The sequence below is a fragment of the Passer domesticus genome, chromosome 4 (genome assembly GCF_036417665.1).
Source record: "Passer domesticus isolate bPasDom1 chromosome 4, bPasDom1.hap1, whole genome shotgun sequence".
Taxonomy (NCBI): Eukaryota; Metazoa; Chordata; class Aves; order Passeriformes; family Passeridae; genus Passer; species Passer domesticus.
This window is the reverse complement of record NC_087477.1, coordinates 29,846,145-29,868,336: the sequence shown is the minus strand read 5'-3', so window position 1 is coordinate 29,868,336 and position 22,192 is coordinate 29,846,145. Positions and strand designations below refer to the sequence as shown.

At 41.5% G+C, this 22,192-nt stretch overlaps 1 protein-coding gene across 26 annotated transcripts in view; it reads right to left on the bottom strand.

Annotated features, from left to right (window-relative positions):
- ADGRL3 (adhesion G protein-coupled receptor L3) overlaps positions 1–22,192 on the bottom strand; it is a 489,498-nt gene that overhangs the window by 155,680 nt on the left and 311,626 nt on the right. For 23 of the 26 annotated variants that reach the window (XR_010360855.1, XR_010360854.1, XM_064416867.1 and 20 more), the window contains 2 exons: positions 19,714–19,728; positions 17,142–17,942 (listed from right to left, as the gene is read on the bottom strand). Coding sequence is in view for 24 of the 26 variants with exons in the window: in XM_064416867.1 (XP_064272937.1) it covers positions 17,142–17,942; positions 19,714–19,728 (816 nt within the window). In the remaining 2 variants the exon portion in view is untranslated. The remainder of the gene's footprint in view (positions 1–17,141; positions 17,943–19,713; positions 19,729–22,192) is intronic. The other 3 variants (XM_064416853.1, XM_064416862.1, XM_064416865.1) reach the window with 1 other exon arrangement.

The following is a 22,192-nucleotide window of genomic DNA, read 5'->3' as shown; positions in this document are numbered from 1 at the left end:
TTTAAACCAAATGAAAATAAAACCCACAATAAATAATAAATATTACAGATTTAGGCTTTTCTTTGCTGTGCTTCCAGGTCTTCAGGACCCATATTGTATAGCTTCTCTTTCCACTTAAAAATGCAAGATGACTTTTATACTTTTCAACGGAACTGAAAATCCTGTAATCACAGAGAGTCTGGATAAACCATACCTGAGCTCAACAATGCTGTCACTAGCACTGACAGCCCTGAAGTTACACTTCAGAGGGCAAATTGTAGAGCTGTCTTTGTGAAAATTTGTATATTCTGGAGGGCATTTAGAAAATGAAAACAACACAGTTCCAGAAGCCCAAACTCCCGGTGGCGATCTGGTAACAAAGCCAGGCTGTTGGATTTGGCACTGGAGCAGATGAGCTCTGTCCTACCAGCTATGCTGGGATATCCTCTCAAGGAGGTTAGGGATGAGCTGGGCGTGTCAACATCACTGCACAGCCACAGCACCTGGGCACCTGCAGTGTGCTCGGATTCATGGCACCCTGAACCAGAGCCAGACGTTTAAACAGCTCGTGGTGTGCACAGGACACACACACAGAGCTGCTGAGACAGCTTGAGGTGTTCAGCAGGAGAAATCATATTTGAAACAGCGAGTCAGGTTTTGATTAAACTGGCAATTAAGCAAGCAAGGAGCAGCATGCCCTGAGGCTGCAGAGATGACAAGACAAAAGACCAATTCCTTTGGCAGAGCAAATGGCTGCAACTTTGCTGCCTTCAGCAGGGCTGCACTTTTCCATGTGAGCTGTGGAGCCAGCCCTCTCCAGCCCCAGACAGGACTGTGACATAAATAGTACTGAACTGCATTCAGCTGGGAAGAAGCCATGGTGCAGGGAGGCAAAAACTGACACTCTACAGGTATTTGCAGAACAGCAAGGGGCCAGCAGCAGCACTCATCTTCTATGCTGGCTTCCTCTCTCAAGCTGTTGGTGGACTCTTTCACTAGGGGCAGCTGGGCAAAAAGGTAGCCAGACACATACCTGGTGCTACCCTCTGCCCACCAGAAGCTGGCAAGGGTCTTCAAAAGCCTGTTTATAAAGTTTAGCCCATTTGTGACCAGAAGCTTTTCTGAACTAATATAACACTTATAAATTATAACTAATATAACTAATATAACATTTTCAATGGGCACAGGACAAAGGAGAACTTCACAATTCTGTTATAATTTCCCCAAGGTGTTGATCATTTACCAAAATTTCATTGAATAGGAGGTCTCCAAGATGAAGAACTTAGGATCATTTTAGGTCAGCAGTCCTCATACTCAAATTTTAGCTAAGAAAATTGTCAGAGACAAATTAATGCATTGGAAACATCAGAAATTATCAGTATGTTTAACCAAAGGATAAGCTGCAGACAGTGACTGTGTAGACAAACTTTGATATCAGCAAAACCTTTGTGCCCTGGTCCACATCCAGTTTCAGACCAAAGGTACAGAATTCAATTTAAAATATCATGAATGCAGCACTAACATGCGCTGAGAAAAGCAGGCAATAACCCTACTGTGGGGTGCAATGAAAAAAGAAAATATCATGACTGTCTGAAGATGGCTTAGATCACTGGATAACAGAAAGCATCCAAGCATTCTGGTGAGACTCTGGTTGGAGGAGGAAGACCCCACAATATGAAGTGGAAAAGCAAGATCTTAGAATGGCAGAAAATTCAGAAAAAATCAGCCCAGCTCAAGAAGATGCAGGGCCTGGATCCATTCCTGCCTCTTATTCAGAGAGATACCCTGGAAAGGCACCAAGGGTGATTTTTAACTGAAGTCCTCTGTGCTTAGCTCTCACAAAAAAGCCATACTGACTGTTAACTCCACTGGCCATCTCTTCTCTGTCAGCCCTCCACGCCTGGCATGTGACATTTTCCTGCGTGTTTCAGCTCCCTTCGCTGGTTTGTTCTTAGCTCGATGCACCCGACCATCAGAAAACCTGGCACATGATGCACTCCCTGCTAAATGCCAACCCCTCCATTCCAGCCAGGAGCTGAATCTCAGCCCATGCATCCAGCAACACAGATGAAACACAGAGCTTCATCTCAGCAGATAAATAAACACTGGGCAATCCTAGTTAACTCTGGATATCAAATGCAGCCAGGGTGAAGCACAGAGATCTGCTCCCTGTGCACAGCTAAGGCACTGATTTTTATATAGACAAATATATCACCACTGGGCACAGTTACAAAACATATCCTAACATGAGATTTAGGAAGATAAAGACTCCCTTCCAGAATTTCAAATAAGTAAATCACCCAGTAATTTGCTTGGCATGCTTGCTCCTTTTTCTCCCAAGGCAAAATGCAGGATGTGTGATTCATCTTATTACCCAGTGGTCAGCAAACCTAAGACTCCTTGGGCAGTTCAGCAAGCACTGCCCAGTCTTTCCAAAATTTCCCACTTGCAGATGAAAGTTATGAGCTATGAGAAAGGGCAGAGTATGAAACAGACATGATATAACCATAGGGATAGCTAGAAAAGCAGAGAATATTCCTTGTTACATGCCCTCTAGGTAGATAATCTACAGTTTCCCTGCTCTGTCTAAAAATGCACTGAGTTGAGGATACAAGGCTCAAATCAAGCACATTCTTCTGGAAAGGCTAATGTTAGTCCATACCAGAAAAAGAACAGGTCAGAAAAACCTGCTCACTAGAGGAAATTATGATGTGCAAGGATCTATTTTTATTATAACCTAGAAGAAAAGACTGAAATTTATGAAGGATTGTGACTTTCACACAATATTGACTCAAGGGACATCAACCCTTTCATTTCCATAGAACTGCACTTTTTTTCTTCCCCTTTGGGCAGTACTAAAATGTTATATGTTTAAATGTACAGTTTTCTACATCTAATCCCCTGGGTGCTACAAAAAACCTTCAACTTTGATAGAGAAAGAGGAGGTTGAGAGCAGCAATGCCCCAACTATTGCCAGCCAGCCGACTCCTCTCCAACCTGCAAAAATCTCTCCGAATTTCCATCAGGCTGTTGCTCTTTCCTCTTCAAAGCCATGCCTGTACTTGGGAACATCAGAGGCTGCAAACTACTGCCCAACAAATCCAGAGTCTAACCCTGTCAGAGTTGGAGTTTAGCCTTTGCTTCACTAAAAGCTATAGGAATTTTTGCCCAATTCTGGAACCTCTCCATTCCCTCACAATCTTGCTTCCCCTCTCTGGTCTGGTCTAGGCTTTTTTCCTCTCCTAAGCTTGGTATTGGCCAGCTGATGCTGTCTGACAGAGCCAAGGAACTTCACTACTCTGCCAAAGCCCAAGCAGTCTTGCCTAGAAAAGAGGATCCCATCAGACAGAAAATAGATAAAGGGATAGAAATATATCAATTCCCTATATTGCATTTGGAGTGATGTGCAAAATCAAATTAATTAGGTCTGCATAATATCTTGATGTCTTGAGTCAGGGAAGCCTATCAAACGTTGATATCTATGAGAATTACTTGGGACAGCTTCATCCAAGGAGAAAAAACCCTTCTCTGTCCCTGTCTTCCGTGAGAACAAAGGTGTATTTAGCATGAAAATCCTACTTTTTCAAATATATCTCATCAACACACAAGTATCTATCCATCTATACATCTAAAGTGTGCACAGCACTTCTGTCAATAGTGCTCCCTGCAGCAGTAGCTTCAGACAAGTCTGCACTCAATGTTTGATTTCAGATACAAGAAGATGAACAGCAAATAGGCCTAAATAAACATCTCAGAGATGCAGCCATGGCTTTTTCCACATCAGCAGCCACCTCACAGGCCCTCCAGATGCCTGAGAACCTCCCCATAAAGGTGAGGCAACATTTTTCTGGGGAAGAGTTGTTTCCTGGGGACATGGCCACTGACTTCAAGCTGGGCTTTAAATCTGCTAAAATTTAAACAGGGTAACAGGGCTAACCTTGACCTGGAAGCCCATGCAAAAGGCATTAGTGTTTTTCAATAGGTAATGAAACCAGGTATATAAAAATCCAGGTAGACAGGACCAACATTTTCTTTAATGCTCTGGAATTGCCTAAAATATTTCCTTTTTTAATAATGGGATCCAGTTTTCAGGCATTCAGTACAACAAATTTCATGTTGTTAATAAACACATTTGTCTAATGAATAACTCTTGGTAAGCTTGCCTGTAATTCAGGAAACCCAAGTGTAGCCAAGATAAAAATATGCACATGCTAAAAGCTCAAATTGAAGAGAGAGGAAAAAAAAATCAATTCAAAGTTAAATTACCCATCTTAAATTTCAGTATAAAGGCTACTAGAAATACTGAGCTCTTGAACTTCAATTAATCTCTAGCAATTAAGCCAGAAGGGAAAAAGATTCTTCAGAGTATCAGGAAGAGGGAAAAAAAAAAAAGAAAAAAGAAAAAAAAGGCTTCAAAGAGCTCATATCAGCTTTGGTAGGGACGTCACCATTGCTCAAACTTCCATTCATGGCTCTGTTGGGCTGATTAACTCGTGCTTGTCTTAGACTCCTCCGGGTTTCTTTTTTCCAGGCATCCATGTGTGACTGCCTGCTTGCGTGTGGCATACATTTTCCAGCTTCACTTCTCAGGGATTAATCGGCAGAAGTGCTTGTCATGGTTAAATAGTTTTATTTAATTTGCACTGTGTGAAGATATTTGGGCAAAAGGGAAAAATAATCAAAATTTAATTACTTTCCCCCCCTTTATAATGAGAAACAGTTGCATTCCTAGGAGACTCAGCTGGGTATAGAACATTGCTTAGTTTTATTGTTAAATATGCAATAATAAGAAAAAAATAATAATTGAAAAAATCAATAATCAATCTCTTGCAGTAGGAGAGTGACAAGCCCAGCAGAGGTAAAACAGATTTCTATTATCAACAACTGAAGTTTATACAGATACTCAGGGGACAAAAAAACATTGACACCATGTCAGGAAGCACCCAAATGACTTTGTTAACAGGTTTCTAAACAAACAAAAACTTTTACTAAATGCCTCAAAGATGTCACTCCAATCAGTCATGCCAGCTATGGGAAGTATCACCTTTAGTGGCTGGCCAGAGTCTGTGCCTTGCAAGTTAAAGGATTTCCTAAAACTTGACCACCTCTCCTTTCTTCTAACTTCAGGCAAAAATATTAATTTGTTTTCTGTGGATTCCAAGTGGAAAGATAGAAAGACTTCCTTAGACCTCCTCTTCCCTTGATATCATTGTTCCTTACACATTACCTATCAGAAAAGGGCCCAAAGGTTTCCAGGGAAGATGAATTAGAGAAATGCACTGATGCATGTAATATTTTTATGATTATACCTTTGGCATATTAAAATCAGCTTTCAAACTGGAGCAGGGAGAGGACAGCCAGGTCACTGTAACAAGAGTTTCATCTGGAGAGGACCAGCTGTAGGTTTACTCACTGAAGGAAAGACATTCCTCACTGCAAAGTGTTAACCAACTGTAGAAGGAAACTTCACACCACTTCCCCCTACCCTAGAAGACATCACAAGGAGGAGATTTAATGAAACACGTAGGGGCCATGGTTCAACAAGGTGATGCTTGCCACGTTCAAGGTACAAATCAGATTGTTTGGAAACCCACAGCCCAAAACTCCCGCTGGCACCGCCTTATACCAGCTAGCCCCAGCAAGATTTTGCAGTAATTTTGGCTAATTCAAATAATTTTTCTTTGGTTGCAGCTGATGTTTACTCTGCCAAGAACATTGTGGCAATGACTTCCAAACATGCACAGGACCATTTTGGTCACAAATTCTGCTGTAAAGGGGAAGAGAGGACTTCCCTAGCCTTCCTTGATACATCTCCATTTAAAGAGTTCCTCTCTCCAATGAAAAGAGGGGCATACATGCCTACCCTCACACTGCTCAATCTAACGTAGCCACAGCCTTGATAAAGCCTCTCTCAGCTGGTTACTAACCACAAAGAAATGCCTGAAGGTGAAGTTTATCCAAAGTATTGCAAAACATGGTGTTTGAAGGAAAAATCATATTTCAATTTGAATTAAGGCACTGATGAGTGCAGGAAATTTATGTCTGCGTATTAAGAAAATCACAACCACTTTCCACAAGAATTCACCAGTATATTTTACCATGAAAAAACAAGTGTTAACAAGACTCTTAACACAATTAATTAATTACCCAATTACTTCTTGTATCCTCTACAGTTCATTTCTTTCCATGACCAACATATTTTTTTTCCCCAGGACACTCTATTTAAAAGAGTATGGGGAACAAAAGCAGGGAAAAAAGGACAAGCCAACAATCAGAACACTCATTTGGAATTAAATCATTCAATACCTTATGCAAAAACTGCTGGAACAACTTTTTGCCCTTTCCCATGGACAGATGTTCTCATCAAGAAGAAAATTAGAACTTGATGACAAACTCCAAGGTTTAAATGTCATTCCCTAGCACTCTGGTTCAAACAAAAATGGAAGTGGTATTAAGAGAGCAGTATGCAAGCTCTGCAGACTGGTAATTTCTTTTACTTAGCAGGGTTTACACACACATTTAGTGGCACTCATCATAAAGTACACATCTGAAAGTAAAGGCTTTCTTGATTTTAGAGCCCAGAAAGCTATTTTCTCATTGCTAGTGAATTATTCGCTATTTTGGTCTATTCAGGAATTTCCCACTGCAGTAACAAGTTTCAAAATATTAAAAAAAAATAAAATAAAAAATCAGACCTACCATTAACTCCCACAGAAGGCAATCTCCAGAGCACTGAGCAAGGTCCAAAGAGTACAACTCAAGAAACACATTTTTACCTTTTTATGGATAATGCAAATAGGCACAATCAAAACATTTATAATGTGAATGTTATTTTGCCTCTTAACTGAGGGAGAGAATATCCAACCAAGAAAAGCACTCAGTGAAGTGAGGCACTGATTGTCTGGGTGCCTTTCTGGAAGGTACACTTCAGTTAAAGTCAAGTCATTAGGCTCAGCAGAAGAGGAAGCGGATGAAATCCAATCGAATGCATTACAGAGGTCAGACTAAATGAGCTAATGGTCCCTTCTGGTCTTAAAAAATCTATTAATCTAATTTAATTCTCTGTTCTACTCCTCATCCCAGAGTCAATTTGAACTCATTTATATGAAAAAAACCACATTACAGCAGCCTTACTCAACGCTGTGTTCTGACCATGCAGTTTTAGGCTACCCAAAAGCTTCATTTACCCCCCACGGAGCTCAGGAGGAGGCTTGATCTACCCATGAAGAGAACTTACATTTACAAGCAAGGCACCAGCCACAGGCACCTCTCCCAGCAGAATGTTGGATGAATGCTCACCTTAAACTGTACAAATCAACCAGAAACTTGCCAGAGCACTCTCCACCTTGGCTTTGGTTTTTGGGTGATGGCATCCTTCACTCAGCCTGATACTTGCCACAGAGAAGAGCACAACACTTTCTTCAAGAAAATCTGTTCCAGTCACTCCAAGGATATTTCTCGTGACTAACTTGTAACACACTCAATATTGCATCACAAAAATACTTGGCAGTTACTGTCCAGTGAGAAAAGCAAGCACTTATGAGGAGAAGGCCAGAAATATTCACTGCTGTTAATGCTACCAAGTTATTCAATATGCTCCTATCAAGCAAATATATTTTATTATTCCTCCTCCTCAAAAAAAAAAAAAAAGGAAAAATTAATTTCCCTTTTTTGCTTCTTCTTCATCCAGTTTTCCCTCAGTATTTCCCTTCTCCTGGAGCTTCTGTGTTCACATTAACATCACCAGTCATTTGCTTAATTTGGCAGTACAAGAGTGCAAAGCATCACATGAATCCAGGCTGATGGACCTTAGTGAGCCACAGCATCCTCCAAGCACACCTTGGACAGAGGGAATAATTTAACACAGAGGAGCAACTGAAGGCCAGTACATGGGAGCTCACAAAAGCTTTTCTTCACATGGTAGGTTGTAAAGATCTTAGGAGTGAGGTAGTGATTTAATCTCTGCTGGCACGTCTATACTTGATGTTGCCTTTACTTTTTCTCTCTGCCTGCAGCTTAGACAGCCCTTCCCCTGTCTCTGTCCCAAACATCAACAGATGAAAAAGAACTGCACAGCTGCCTAAGGCCTCATCTCTCCAGTGGTTGTATTAATTTATTCGAGCTATTTGAGGGAAGCATGAATGGCACCCCAGTAAGCCAGCTCAAACTGGTATAAAGGCAGTTGATTTTCCCATCTTCTGTCATGACCAGTGTATAACTTCTATACTTTTTAGCTCTGATGTTTCTTTGGGTTTTTTTCCCCCCCTCCCTTTTGAGTCTCAAGCAGGTGGTACTTTGTGAAAATAGACCCGAGGAGCTACGTAACATAAAACAGCCAGTTTGCCTCTTCAGTGCCAGTCTCTTCAAACTGAATCCCGTATTTCAGTGAAACTTCCCTTAAGTCCTGTTTCCTCTCAGCACATTTTAATCAAGCAAAAATCCTATTTACAGTGAAGAAATCCAGTTACTGTGAACAATCATGACATTGTTTTCTTGGACACATCTGGTTCACCTAAGTCTTTATTGTCTCTTTTGCCCTCCAATCATGAGCACAACCTTAAAAAATAACCTTTTCAACATAAAAATGTAAGGCAGATATTGCAACTTGAATTCATATGGATATTCACCATTTATTCCAGCTTACAATTTATATATTCTTTTTGGTTGCTTCAGAAACAAATCAGATGTCAAAGGGTCTCTCACTGGCAAAATGCAATTCCTTCCAGAGCAAACAGCAGTCCACTGTAGACTCACTCCTGAAGCGTCTAGCCCAAACTCCCACCAGCTTCAGAGGATTTATCTGAATAAGAGCTGAGCTGAAACTCTTCTGGGATTTTGTCCCAGAAAGTTATTCATTATATCAGCCTTTACTTTTGCAAACCTGGTGAACTCCCCTGAAAGAAATCAACACTTCTGTTCTTGATTTTTTTACAACTTGACACTGTTGCTTTAGCACAGTTATTAATAAACAAATGAACTTTGAGAAGGAGTGCTTTGAAGCGCTTACTACTTATTTCTTTCCTTAATCTGTGTTCCCCTCTCAGGGGCATTTCACAGCCCTTCATGGCTGGTCCCATTTCTCCCTGAATATGGAGATGTTCAAACTAGCTACCAAGATTCTTTTTGCTCCTTCAACCTAAACTCCCTTCCTATCAGTAATTGATCCAATCCAACCCTACCATGAGAGTTCAGCTGGATTTATGAGGAAAATGCTGACCCTTCCATTTCTCATGCATGCCTTGGGGTACTTCTTATCAGCACTGATATACCTCTGGAAAGTTGACTTGCTGCTGGATCTGAAGGATGGGGACCTGCCAAGGACAGCACCGCAACTTCCTGAAGTCAAGGGAAGGCTCTTTAAAGCCTTCCCTTAAAGGTTCAGTGATTTGGTAGCTGACTCCTCTAGAGCTTCTTACTCTTCTTTAACCCAAGTATGAAGGCAGAAAGAAGGGCATCCAATGCGTTCCCCTGCTTGCTTTGACTCTAAAGCAGAATATGGCAGGGCATCCATACCTGCTTTCTCAGTTAAAAAAAAAAAAAAAAAAAAAAAAGAAACACCAAAAGAAGAGAAAAAGAAAGAAAACCTGGCATAGCAGCACTGCACTGCAGAGTGCTGGTGGCATCTAAGAAGTTAATTAGCAACATTGAACTAGACTTTAGGAGACGAGTCTTAATAAGTGCTGCTAAAAATACTACACTAGTCATTTCCAGAACAAACACAATCAGTGGCAGACGAGGGAGGAGAGCAATCCAGACCCGTGGTGGAGGTATTTTCAGTGGGGAACAGGAATAAAGGCTGCTCATTTCAAAAATGCAGTAGCAAAAATACCAATCCAGGATAACATGTCCCAAGGCAGGCTAGTGGCTCTGCAGCCAGGCCACACCAGAACCACAAGGAGCAGAAGGTGTTTGCACCACACAGGGCCTCAAGGTACACAAATATAACCTACATGGAGAGGGTAATGCCTTGAGAAAAAGCCTGGCACATTATAATCTCGGTTTGGGCTGGGAGGAAAGGAGCTGGCAGAGGCGACAGCTCAAAAATGGAACATCCAGGGGTCTCTTTTTGGGCTAAAGCCCCAATCCCATGCAGACCCCCATCACTGCTCACAAGCCAGCTGAATCTGCTGCCAAAGGATAAATGATGGACTAATCACTAAAATAATGTTTAAAAACTCAACACTCAAAGGCTGTCCCTACTACACAATGCAGTCCCTTTCTCCTGCAGAAAGCAGCCTTGGACATTTGCTGTGTGTCACCTCTTGCTCCCCACTGCTGGCAAACAGCTCTAACCCAAAGTGCTGGCACATTCACAGCTGGGTTTGGTGCTAAGTGGACTGATAAGCTATGGTTGATGTCAGCATGACTCAGTGGTCTCGAACTCAATGAAATAACAATTAATCACTACTCAGGCTGATTCCTCACGTTGAGAAGCTTGCTGCAGAAGAGGAAAAGCCAGTATCCTTCACTGGCAGTTAATGCTTTTTTCCCTATGCAATCATCCCCCTATCTGCATCCCATGCTTGCTGCCAGAAACAGCTGTCTCAGCTTTTCAGACACGTTCTTGGCAAGGTCCTTTCCCCCTCACGGTGTTTGACAGGATTATGAAGTGCCGAAGCCTCAGGCCTCCTTTTGTTTTGAAGCTTGAATGTGAAGCTTTAGCTTAATCATTTTGCCTCTTCCTGCCCCTCCCCTACTTCAACCATCCTGGTTGCCCACCAGCCCCGTCCCTAAGCACTCCCATGGGAACAGGACCCCAGCCCGTGGATTTAGGCAATGGCAACAACTGACCTCCTAGGAGGATACAGCAGTACCCCCGCTTAGCTCATGGATGGCTTAGGTCTGCTCTACCATTGTCTCAGAGTGGTTGAAACAGGTACAGTGAACTGAGGAAGAGGAAGGCTGCTCCAGCTCTGGTAAAGTTATCTGCTGTTCCATGGTAGTTTTATTTAGGAAAGAGGAGCAACCACATATTCATTCGTACTGAAGAGACACTGAAGTTCATCCCACTGTGCCAACCAAACACTATTAATATTTATGACATACTCGGCAAAGGGAGAATTTTGAAGCTGAGGAATATTGCACTTCTTTAAAGAGTTTTTTTTTGTGAAAAGACAGACAAAAGAGCTCAAACTTCAGCTTTCCAGACAGAAAGCAGACACCTCTAATTTCAGAAGTCTAGTGTGGTATGATGCTTTTTTATCATTTTCTATTCAAACACTGCTTTAAAAAGAGGGCAAATTTAAAACAGGATAAAAACTAAGAGACAGACCAGGCCTCAAAATGGAGTAAGAATGCAATACTGTCCTCCTGTCCCTTTGAACTTAAGGTACTGTCTGCCCAACAAATGTAGGCTGAAAGGCCTGCTTTGTTGTAAAAGATGTTCTGCTTTTTTCACCTCCAAACTCAGACATCCCTTTTTGCCCAAGACAGCAAAAAGGGACTGAAATATTCATGGACTAAATAGAACATGAATATGTGGGCAGATATTGGTGGATAAAAGTCAGGGCTCCAGTCACAGTACACGTTTAGCAGAAGCTCCTGAAAGCAAGAGCTTATCTCTCTGAAAGCCTCCAGCAACGCTGTGCAACCAGCAGCTGTCACTGTAAGCAATGAGCAGGAACAGGAGTGAGAGAGTCAGGATGCTCCTAGGTGGGAGGAAAGCAACTGGAAAGTAAAAACACAGGAGAAGCAGCAATTAAACACTCAGCAGCTCCCTAAAAAATGGCCTTTGTCCACCAGGAGAACTGCTCATCAGAAAGGCTCAGCTGGTCTTTTAAAATGCAGCCGGATTCAGCTTCAGATAGCAAACGTGGCTTATCACAACGGGTTCTTGAAGCAACAGCAGTTCATATCCAGTGCACAAGTGGGATTTAAGACCCTGTAGCCCTTTTGATGCGTTCCTGGGCAAGGAAGTTGGGCATCAGAGGCGAGCAGCGCAGGAAGCAGCTCCCTACAACATATGAGCACGTGACAGATTTGAAATGTTCAAGTTCCTCTGCCCACTACCCACATTACTCAGCTGTCAAAGGAAAGGCCTCAGATTTATGATGTGAAAATTACATTTTAACGAGGTGTCATATGTGTTTAAAGTCCTTATTCATCACCATACTGCCACATCTTTTACCCAAGACACAAATGCACTTAATTAGCATATTATAAGGACAGACGGTTCACCTTATCTGCTTTGTGAAACTGCTTCAGGAAGAAAAAACACAAAACAACCCAAACATTCTGACTGAATAAAATACTTGCAATCACACATCAAGAGAGCATCCCACAATACTTGACAAAATGTGGAAGATAAAAGTTTGACATGCACCCTCTGGGATTCTTAAAATATCAGAGATATCATGTAATTTCTGTATCACATTTGATTACCAGAATGGCAGTCCACAGTGTTAATATGAAATGTGCAGAAGCCACTTAAGCACATGTAGGCTTTATTGGAAGTCCTACAGATCATATCAGCATCCTCCTTATGTACTGGGCATATTTATTTATCAACTTCACGTATCCACGGAACAGCCCATATGGTAATGCCTGGGTCTCCTGGGCATAATTTAAAATATCTTCTTGAAAATAGGAGGTCTGTGTGTCCCATGTCACTGGGAATGGCTTCTGGGACATCTATGGTTGCATTTGAGGGTCTCAGGATGAGGAAAGAGATGAGAATCTTGACTCTATGTTTCAGAAGGCTGATTTATTATATTATGATATTATATTAAATTGTTATACTAAAATTATACAAAAAGGAATAGAGAGAAAGGATCCTTTAGAAAACTGAAAAAGAAAAGCAAAAGAGTGATAATAAAAGCTTGTGACTCTCAGAGAGTCCACACAGCTAGACTATGATTGGTCATTAAGTAAAAACATCTTACATGGACCAATCAAAGATACACCTGTTGCTAAACAATGTCTAAACCACATTCTACAACCATCAAATAGTTATTGTTTACATTTCTTTTCTGAAGCTTCTCAGCTAGAATAAAAGAAAAAGCCTAGCAAAGGATTTTTATAAAAATATCATAACATCAGACATCCAAGGCCAAAATAGGGATCTTTAACTTGGTGCAATCTCTTCCCTGGACTTCTCTACTGTGGGGCATGCTCCAGTCCCCACCTAAGCACCCAAATGCTCAGCCAGCACATCCTGAGCCCTGGCAAGGGCTGCCAGCACTGGGGCACCTAATGAATTTAAAAAGACAGACCTTGTGGTCTCTGTGATGCCCAGGAACCCCTGGCTGGGGTCCAGGCAGGAGCTGAGCCTGGTCAGGGAGGTGCTGAGGCACAGAACCAGGAGATGTGTGCTTGCATGCAGCACAGCACTGGGAAGCAGGAGGGGAGCACTTCACCTTTTCGTAGAAGGTTTGTTGATATTTTCTTGAGTTTATTTGTACAGAATGTATCACAAGTGAGTGATGATTAAAAAAGGTAACTCTGGTGAGTATCAACTCATTAGGCTGCAGAAAATTTTCATCCTGTCACTACAGCCTTCTGTTGTCCTCTCTGCATATGTCTACTAGGACACATTAAAAAAAATAACCTGAATACTGTTCTGAGTTTAACTTCTTGAAGAATGAGAAGAGATGCAGAGCTATCCTTACTAACACTTCAAATTCACAAACTCAATAGAAGCTACAAAGAAATAACCCAAAACCTCAGGAGCATTTATGAAGAAGCATCCTCCAAAAAGCTCATTTTAAGGCCAAACAGCTCAAAGAAAATACACTTCAAAGGCTTTTGGTATCTTCAAGTTCACTTCTTGAGGGCAGACATTAATGATAGGTTTCTTGGGACTTGCAGGCACTGAGGAGCGTTTGCTTTCAAAACCACTTTTGGGATAAATGTAAACAACCCCAGACAAAAGAGGGGGGGAAAAAAGAATGGGGTAAAACCTTAAAACACAGCTTTTCTCATTTCTGAGAAAAACAAATAGTTGGGTTTAATTCCATCAAGAGCCTTGAATTGCTTCTAGATCAGCTAAACTCAGCTTTTAGCACTTCAAAGTATTGTGTTTTCTCCAGTAACTTCAGCTGCTGCAAAAGTTCAGCACAGAAACTCCAGGATTTGACATTCACTCTCTCCAAGGAGTAAAAGCCCTTTTTTTTTTAAACAGTAGGTGAGAGCGGCTCTGCAAGAGGGAAGATCTCAATTATGTTCCAAACCTACATGCACAGATCTTTAATTAAAAATCACAGAAAATGCTTAGACACTGTGAACAGCAAGAGGATGTGAGCCCTGCCTTTCCTACGAATTAAGCAACTCCTGCCAAATCGCAGTTTCTCTGAACAGTTTGGGAAAAGACTGAAAATGCTTGATTCTAGGTGAACTCCACTCCCTAGAACCCATACTTTATTTTAGATAACCCTGAAATGTATGATGCAAGTGATTTCTAACAGGTTACTGACTATTTAAGTAGTTAAATATTTCACTTTTCTTGTTATGATCAATTTTTGGTTTTAAGAGCTCTTCTAAAACTTCACCCTTAATTGTTTTTTAACAACCGATATGTTCAACCCATCAATTTTACAATCCTTCTTTTATTTTCTAATTAAGCTGATATTGTTTACAAATTTTGCTACTCAAATTGTAACACCATGGAAAATGCCTGCATAGAACATGGCTCTAATACAAAGAAAGTGGTGATTTTTGAAGAGAAGAGAGAGACATATCCACAGCACACTCCATTAAAAAAAAAAAAAATCTAAAAAAACCCAGTTGTATTGCTGTATCAGCTTCAGTTCTTGCTCTTTGGTGGAGGAGCTGGGTTTATACCAACCAGATATTTAGTGTTATATGTAAAGTAATGCAGCATGAAAGTTGGTGCTAACCCAAAAATGGGTTGCACTGAACTTGGAAGAGAAAGCATCATGCAGACCTGGTCTCCTTGCTCCTCTCTGCAAAAAAGCCTGATGTCAAGCAACTATTTGCTCACCTGTTCAACTCAAAATCAGTGCTTCTGTCTCACTGATTCATCAAAAATTGTTGCCGCTAATCAGGCTATGTGGGTAATGGAGCAGTAAACTCCCTTAGTGAAGTTTTTTTCTCTTCTCTTTGAAATGTCTTGGCCCATTCAAGTTTTCTTATTAAAAAATTCAGTTGCTGTCATAGCAGACCTCTCAGAAGTCCTCTGAACTTGTAAAATAGTAAGGAAATGGGATCCTTATGCAGTTTTGCCAGAAAGGAAATCCTGATAATTCTCAGAGAAGAAAACCACAGGTAAAATTCAGGTTTTTATCCATATTGCAAAGCTTTCTACAAAATTTGCACACAGGGAATGTCAGACAAAGCTCACCAGATTCCCTGACACCAGATTAACTCTCTCATGCACACCATTCAAAGCTAAGAACTGCTTTAGCTTCCTGAGGCAGTGGGGGATTCTAAATTCTCATCCAAAGCAGAATGAGGGGCTCCAAACCAGACTAAACCAGACTAACACAAAGATAAACCTACTCTCCCATTTCACCATCTTACACTGTGAAAAGAGGGAGAGCAATTGCCTTTTTTAATAGGATTTTTCCCCTATTTTAGGTTTTTCACTGATTAAAGCTTTTTTTTTTTTTTTTTTTGTATTAAAGATGTTATTACTGACAATGGTCACCACATGAAAAAGCACCAGCAAAGAGTCCATTATAATACCTGGAAATAATTCACTGAAAAGGAGAGAAACTCTGGGAAATGGAAGGGATGCAATTGATTTCCACTCCTTGGGAACAACCAATAGCTCACAAATTGCTCTGCTTCACTCCACCACCCAGCAAGTACATGCTTGTCATTAAGTCAGGAGAAGGAGAATTATTACTTTATTTTTCACTCATTTGAGATCTTGCAGAGGTCAACATCATTGAAAATATCTCCACTCCCTAACAGTTACTCAGTTCTTGTTCATCTGCTTCTTCAAGATTTTCTTCTCCCCTTCCTTACATATTTTGTAAAAAAATCACAATTTCAGTGCCAGTTTACTATTTTTATTCCAGGCCTCCCCAGATTTTCATACCCACAATTTTTTCAGCATCTCTTGATCCACTTTCATTTTATATGGGTAACAGGCTGCACACAGGACAAGAAAATCTCATCAGCAGAAACCTCTTCACTTCTCTTCTGCAATCTAAAGCCCTGAATCCACTCACCCACTTACACGTTTCTTACTTACAAAAGGAAATGTTTCAGAAAAAGCCATGTTATGGGTTGAATACTTTACTGTCCAAATTATATTAATTCTGCCTTTTTAAAAACTTTTTTAGCCTTTCAAATTACATAGTCCACCACAAGGACTCCTTGATACTATGACTACATCAGTACAGTAACAACCACTTAAAACCGCTGAGCAAATCCTGTTGGGGAATTCTTGCAACATCATACAAACTTGACCACAGTGCAGGCTAAGTCTTGTTATTAGTAAAGTGGCAACTTTATGATTGCAAAACGATTATGAAGTTCCCTTATATATAAGGGAATATACCTAGAGTAACTATCTGCACAATTTCTAACAGGAAAAAAGGTGGAAAAGCTGGAAAACCTCTGGGGGCCCAATGATCATCTAAGATAAAGTATAGTAAGTCATAGTAAGTAATGAAATGCTTTAAAAAAGAAAGAGAAACTTCACAGAAAATAAAGCAAGAATTTAGAGGATTTTGTTGATTCTCGTCCTGATTCCAGACACACACTTATGGGTGCCTGCTCACATATTCAATTAGTCTCAGCTTCTCTAAAAAGACAAAACTCCCCCAGCTTAATGAAACAAAGTAATTTAAACTGGCAGGCAGTTTTTCTCCAGCTGTTTGCAACAACAACATCTTCCACACTGTGTTCTGTCGAAATTCCTGAAGAAGGGAAAATTATCTGATCATGTACAAAAGAAATTCGATTCAGGAGAAAAGACTGCTACCCCTGTGAATAAAAGCATGGCCATTTGGAACTGTTTCAGGCTACTTATGTGCAGATACTGCTTCATCCACTTAATTTCAACTAAGACCAAAAAAAAAAAAAAAAAGTCTGCACATATTAATGTCTTAATAACCATTCTAGGTCTGTGGTGGGGCTTTATTTGCAGAAACCCAGCCAGATCAGTAAGACAGGAGTGTACTTCAATTTCACACAAAAATAAATATTTAAGAAAAGAAACAGAAAGATTTTTGGTTTGGTATTAAACCCCTTACCTGCTCTGCTGTCCAGCGGGCCAAAATCCAAGGAGTATTTTACAACATGATAGTTGTTCCATACATACAGGAGGTTGTCCCGGGGATTATAATCCACAGCAGCAATGTACTGGTAGGAGTTTGGAAAGGGCACATCCACCATGCTATCCTTGCTTTGGTCAGTATTATATATGTAGTCTATTTTATTCCCTGTGGCTTCGTTGTCGTCGTCTTCGTACACAGACTTCACCACATATAAAATCCCACAGATCATGAAGGCATTAGAAGCTGACCTCTTGTCATAGGCAGTATCCCACGTCCCTTCGATCCTTAACGTGTAAGGGTTCAACTGGCTAATGACTATTTTGCCATTATTTTGTTCTGTTGCATAGATTACCCAGAGCCCGTTCTCATCCACGGCCAGGTCGATGTCGGACTTGCCTCCCCAGCGGTAGGGAGAGGTGTCGTGGTAGTTGGCGTTGGCTATGATTGCCTCCCCGCTCTTTATCCTGGTCCGCAGGTCGAACTTGACGATGTTCCTGGTGCGCTCCTTGTTGAAGAACAGAGCCCCGTCGTACACCACGAAGCCCGTGCCGTCCACCCGGTGCGGGAGCTTGTAGGTGGTGGTCGGCCTCCCGGCGATGAAGTCGTCCTTGGAGGAGTATTCCGTCAGTGTGTCTGTCCGGTACGGCGTCCAGGGCATGTAGTAGATCTTGTCAGAGGCCTGCAGAGGGTCCTTGCACCAGGCGCCCGACTGGTGGTCAGACTCGAATAAGTGTTCGCTCTGGTAAACTCCTTTCAGCAGTCCAGGGCAAAGAAAAACTGTCGTGGGGGAAAAGAATTTAAAAGAAAATCAGAAGTTAATGACAGTTCAGGGGTGGCTGGCCCAAGCATCTCAACAGCTTCTAGTCCCGGAGCAGAGGATACTCATGATGAGAGGAAACCCAAGAGCAATGCCTTGTAGCTGGAGACTATCCTTCCTGCCCACCATATCTCTGGCACAAGATCTGCTCCATCAAACTGGGTTTTTCCCCCCCTGCTTTTTCTATCAGCTGTGGCTCGTTTTCTTATTGCTTTTCAAATCTATTTTTACAGGTATACTTACTTGGACCACTCGCTTTTGTAAACTCTGAAATGAATATGTGCCCCCAAAGGATTTCTGGGTTTGTATTTCCAAATTATATTCTGCAGTGAATCTGTACCTACTAGGTGAAGGGCTAAACTCCGAGGGAATTGATCCACATATTTATTTGAACAGCCCACAGAAGAGTGGCCTAGAAATGGAAATAAGAGAAAGAAATTCCCATCCTTACAGCCCAAGTGACATTAAATATTTAAAGGATACCAATAGCAAAGCAGAGGTGAATCCCTTAGCAACTCGGAAGAGCATTTAAAGCAAAGGGAGTGGGTGAGGGGGGGAACACCCATCTGGAGTATAACTAGGAATGAGACTTTCCAAGCTGCTACAGGACACATGAAACATGCAGTCCACACAATTAAAAACGAATGACATATGGATGCTGAAAGGAAAAGACAAGGAAGAAAGGAAGAAAGGAAAGAAGGAAGGAAAAGAATAAAGTTTGCTGGAGAGGAACCCAATGTCTAGATTTTAATCAGTTAAAAAATGTCCTGTTAAATATAGTAGTAATTCAAACTTAAAAACATATACCTTCTATTGTTACATGAGAGGAGCACAGAGGAGCAGTTTGACTAACTGGGATGCTTTGCTGCTCAGACTTCGGGGGGGCTGTCAGGGGCCAGGGCACACCCAAGACCTGGGAAGAGGCTCAGCCACTGCCCGGCTGACCTCGGCCCCACGGGAACACCACCACCCAGGGGCCAGCCGGCTGGATGGGGAGGCAAGAGGAGGGATGCTGTGGAGCAAATCCGGCCCTCGCCATCCCCATCAGCACCCTCCTGGCCTGGAGGCGCTGCACACGCTTCGGGGGGAGAATATTGGTTGGTTATTTGGAACGCTGATCTCCGCGATCCACGAGAGGCACGGTGACCGTGACGATGGGGCGGGCGGCAGGGAGGCATGAAGAAGTATCCCACCGCGCGCTTCCGGCAGCACGGGGCTGGCAAGATGGGATCCCACATTCACACTTCCTGCTCGGAGCATAATTGATTATTTTTTGTAAATGCAGAAATTGGTAATGTTGTCTGGAGAGCAAGACAGGAGGAAAATCAGATTTAATAACCAGTATAAAATTATATAGATCCATTGGAGTCTAAGTAACCACGCGGAGTTGCTGAAAAAGGGGTGCCATTTCCAAGAGGCTTTCATGCCATAATTAGATATACTCATGCACATACATATGTATGCACACCTTCCAAATTCTTTGGGGCAGGAAAATGAGAGTTATCTAAGCCTCTGAATATAAATTTAATGAAAAAAAAAAGGTGGCACTGGTAAAAACTTTTCAGCAAACGTGAGTTATCTGGTGAAGTTGAGCAGCAGAGATACTAAATAAACTTTAACAAAAAGGTAGTGAGAATTAATGACAAAGTATTTCAACTAAAACGTTAAACTGTTAAATAACTTAGCCTATACATAAGTAATATATATATAATTTGAAAGGTATTTAATTACCTTTTTGTTCCACTTCTATTGTAGAGAGAGAGGTAAAGAGAGAAAGGAGAAAAGAGAATAGATTAATGGTACTGTATTGGCCAGGTACTTTTCTTTACCTCTTTCATAAGAAAAGGAAGATTTATTAATTTACTTTGGTATGTGAACATTTATATATATATATAAACCTTTCCTCTGATATATACACTGGATAATATGCAGACAAGCTGAACAAAATACAGATAAATTTTAACTTGAGAAAAATCTGGCAGAAGAAAAAAAAAGCCCAACACTTGGGATGTAATGAGCCCCCTGGACTCTACCTTGTCAGCAGCAACCTTGGACTAGTTTCATAGAGCAAAATGAAATATCCATTAAGTGAAATACGACTGATACAGCTTTAGGTATAAAATAAAAATTCCAGGGAGAAACTTTATATAATACACATCTTCATACGTTTTGCCAAAATCCTGTAAAACAGAGATCCCTACCTAAAATAGGAGAATATTAACTTATGACGTGAAAAAAAACAACTCAGGAGAGTCAAATGAAGCATGTCCATGGATGTTCGTAGAGTCCTGTCCTTTGTCTTGGAGAAATACACTTTAGTAAGAGTTGGAAAAAACCACTGGAAATATTGCAGCACTTATAAATAAGATCCCAAAGATTCACAGTGTTAAGGAGACAAAAATATGTAAGCACTATTTTCAAAGCCCAGCCCCAGAACTTGCTGGATATTTTAGTGTGAATTATCCACCATCCATCATAATGCTGCTGGACAGACTGTGTCCCTTTGGACAAAGCCCCTTTCAGGTGGAATAAATAAATGAAGTGCACTTATTAATTCCTGAATACTCAGTACTAGTTTCTATACCTAGCAACCTCCTGCAATAAAGTTTGGGGGTCCTCATCCAAAAGCCTCCTCTCCTGCAGTTGTGGCACAGGCCCTGACTTCTTCCAGCTTGCTGGGGATCCAGCAGCCTCCGCACTCCCAGCCCTGCGGTTTGCTGGTTCCACGGGGCCTCTTCCCTGAAGGTGTAAGAGAAGACAGGCCCCGTGAAATAATATAAGGAGAATTGAGAACTTGCCAGCAAACCAGGATGGCTTTGACAGCTGAGAGGTCTCTGTTTGGAGAAGCGAGACAGGAATGCGAAGGTGTGCACGCGTGCTTTGGTTCTGTTGCCCAGAGTTCACTCTAGCCCCTTCCAGGCCAAGACACTTGCCAAGTGTCCTCTGGTGCTGCCATTGCAGAACTCTTTGCATTCAAAAGTCTCATTCATTTGGATGGGAAATTGCAGGCTCGGAGGAAGAACAATTTCACAGGGTAGGGCTGCAAATGCTCTGGCTAGACATGTGGATCTACACGTCCCTGTCCAGAGAGGCATACAGCTGGAGCCAACTGCAGCTCCCATAACGAGTGTTTCCAAACTACAACAGCCTTTTTTACCTGGGCTTTGATTCAGGCTCCTTTCTATCTCATAGCAGGTTAAGGTTAAAGGCAAATGTTTCCAACATGTGGCTGTCAGGGCTCTAGGGACCAGAGACAATGCATTTGAGTGCAATCTGGTTTTGCAAGGGAATGAGCCAGCAAGATTAAAGGGCTCCAAACACAGCAGAGAAACCCACACAGCACTTGTTCTCCCCACCCTGGGCTGTGGCTGGTCACAGTTAAGTAAAGTATTCAGAAAAGCATTAAATGTCCCTGGCAAAAGCAAGAAGGCAATGTGACAGATCCCCAAATATATGGCTTCACACTGATTCCGCTGGCTGATGGTATACAGCACCTCTGGCAGCATAGAAGGCAGTACTTTACGTTTCCAAATGCACAAAAGCTTTTGTAATGCATTCAAACAGCATGATGTTGTAAAGCAGGGAGAGAGAAGCTTCTAGAGGAGATAATATATTTGTGACCAGCTGATCTAAGTGACCTGAAGTGCTGATTACCCTTATGCTGAATAGCTCATATGTGTTATTAACACTCAGTGCTGTATCCAGCTCTCTTATAATTCCAAACACAGATGTGTTTTGCTGACCTTCTGAACGGTGCTTCCATTGTATGTGTCACAAACACCTATTTTCCCTCTGCTAATTTAAGACTTAATGCTTTTGAATTTCAATAATTACTCAGCTTACACTGGGGTGCCATATTCTTCAGAGAAATTCCATGAGAAGCTTGGAGGATTTAGATCATTGAACAATATTAAAAAGAAAGGGTCTAATTAGAGTCTGATTATCCCTTCAGTTACACAACAAACCACTGCAAAACTATCTTCATAAAGCACTGGTAGAATTTTTTAAAAATTTTGCTCAGTTACAGACAATTTTACATCTCTGTAATGCCTGTAGCACTCTACAGAATTAAGTACTGATGACAGCACAGGGTGCACCTTACCTACCTACCCTGATCTACAGAAAAAAACCCCAGGCATACACAACTTGTATTCTTATAGTGATGCCTTCCATTCCTGCTGTCACTGCATGGATGGGTATTTCACCTTGA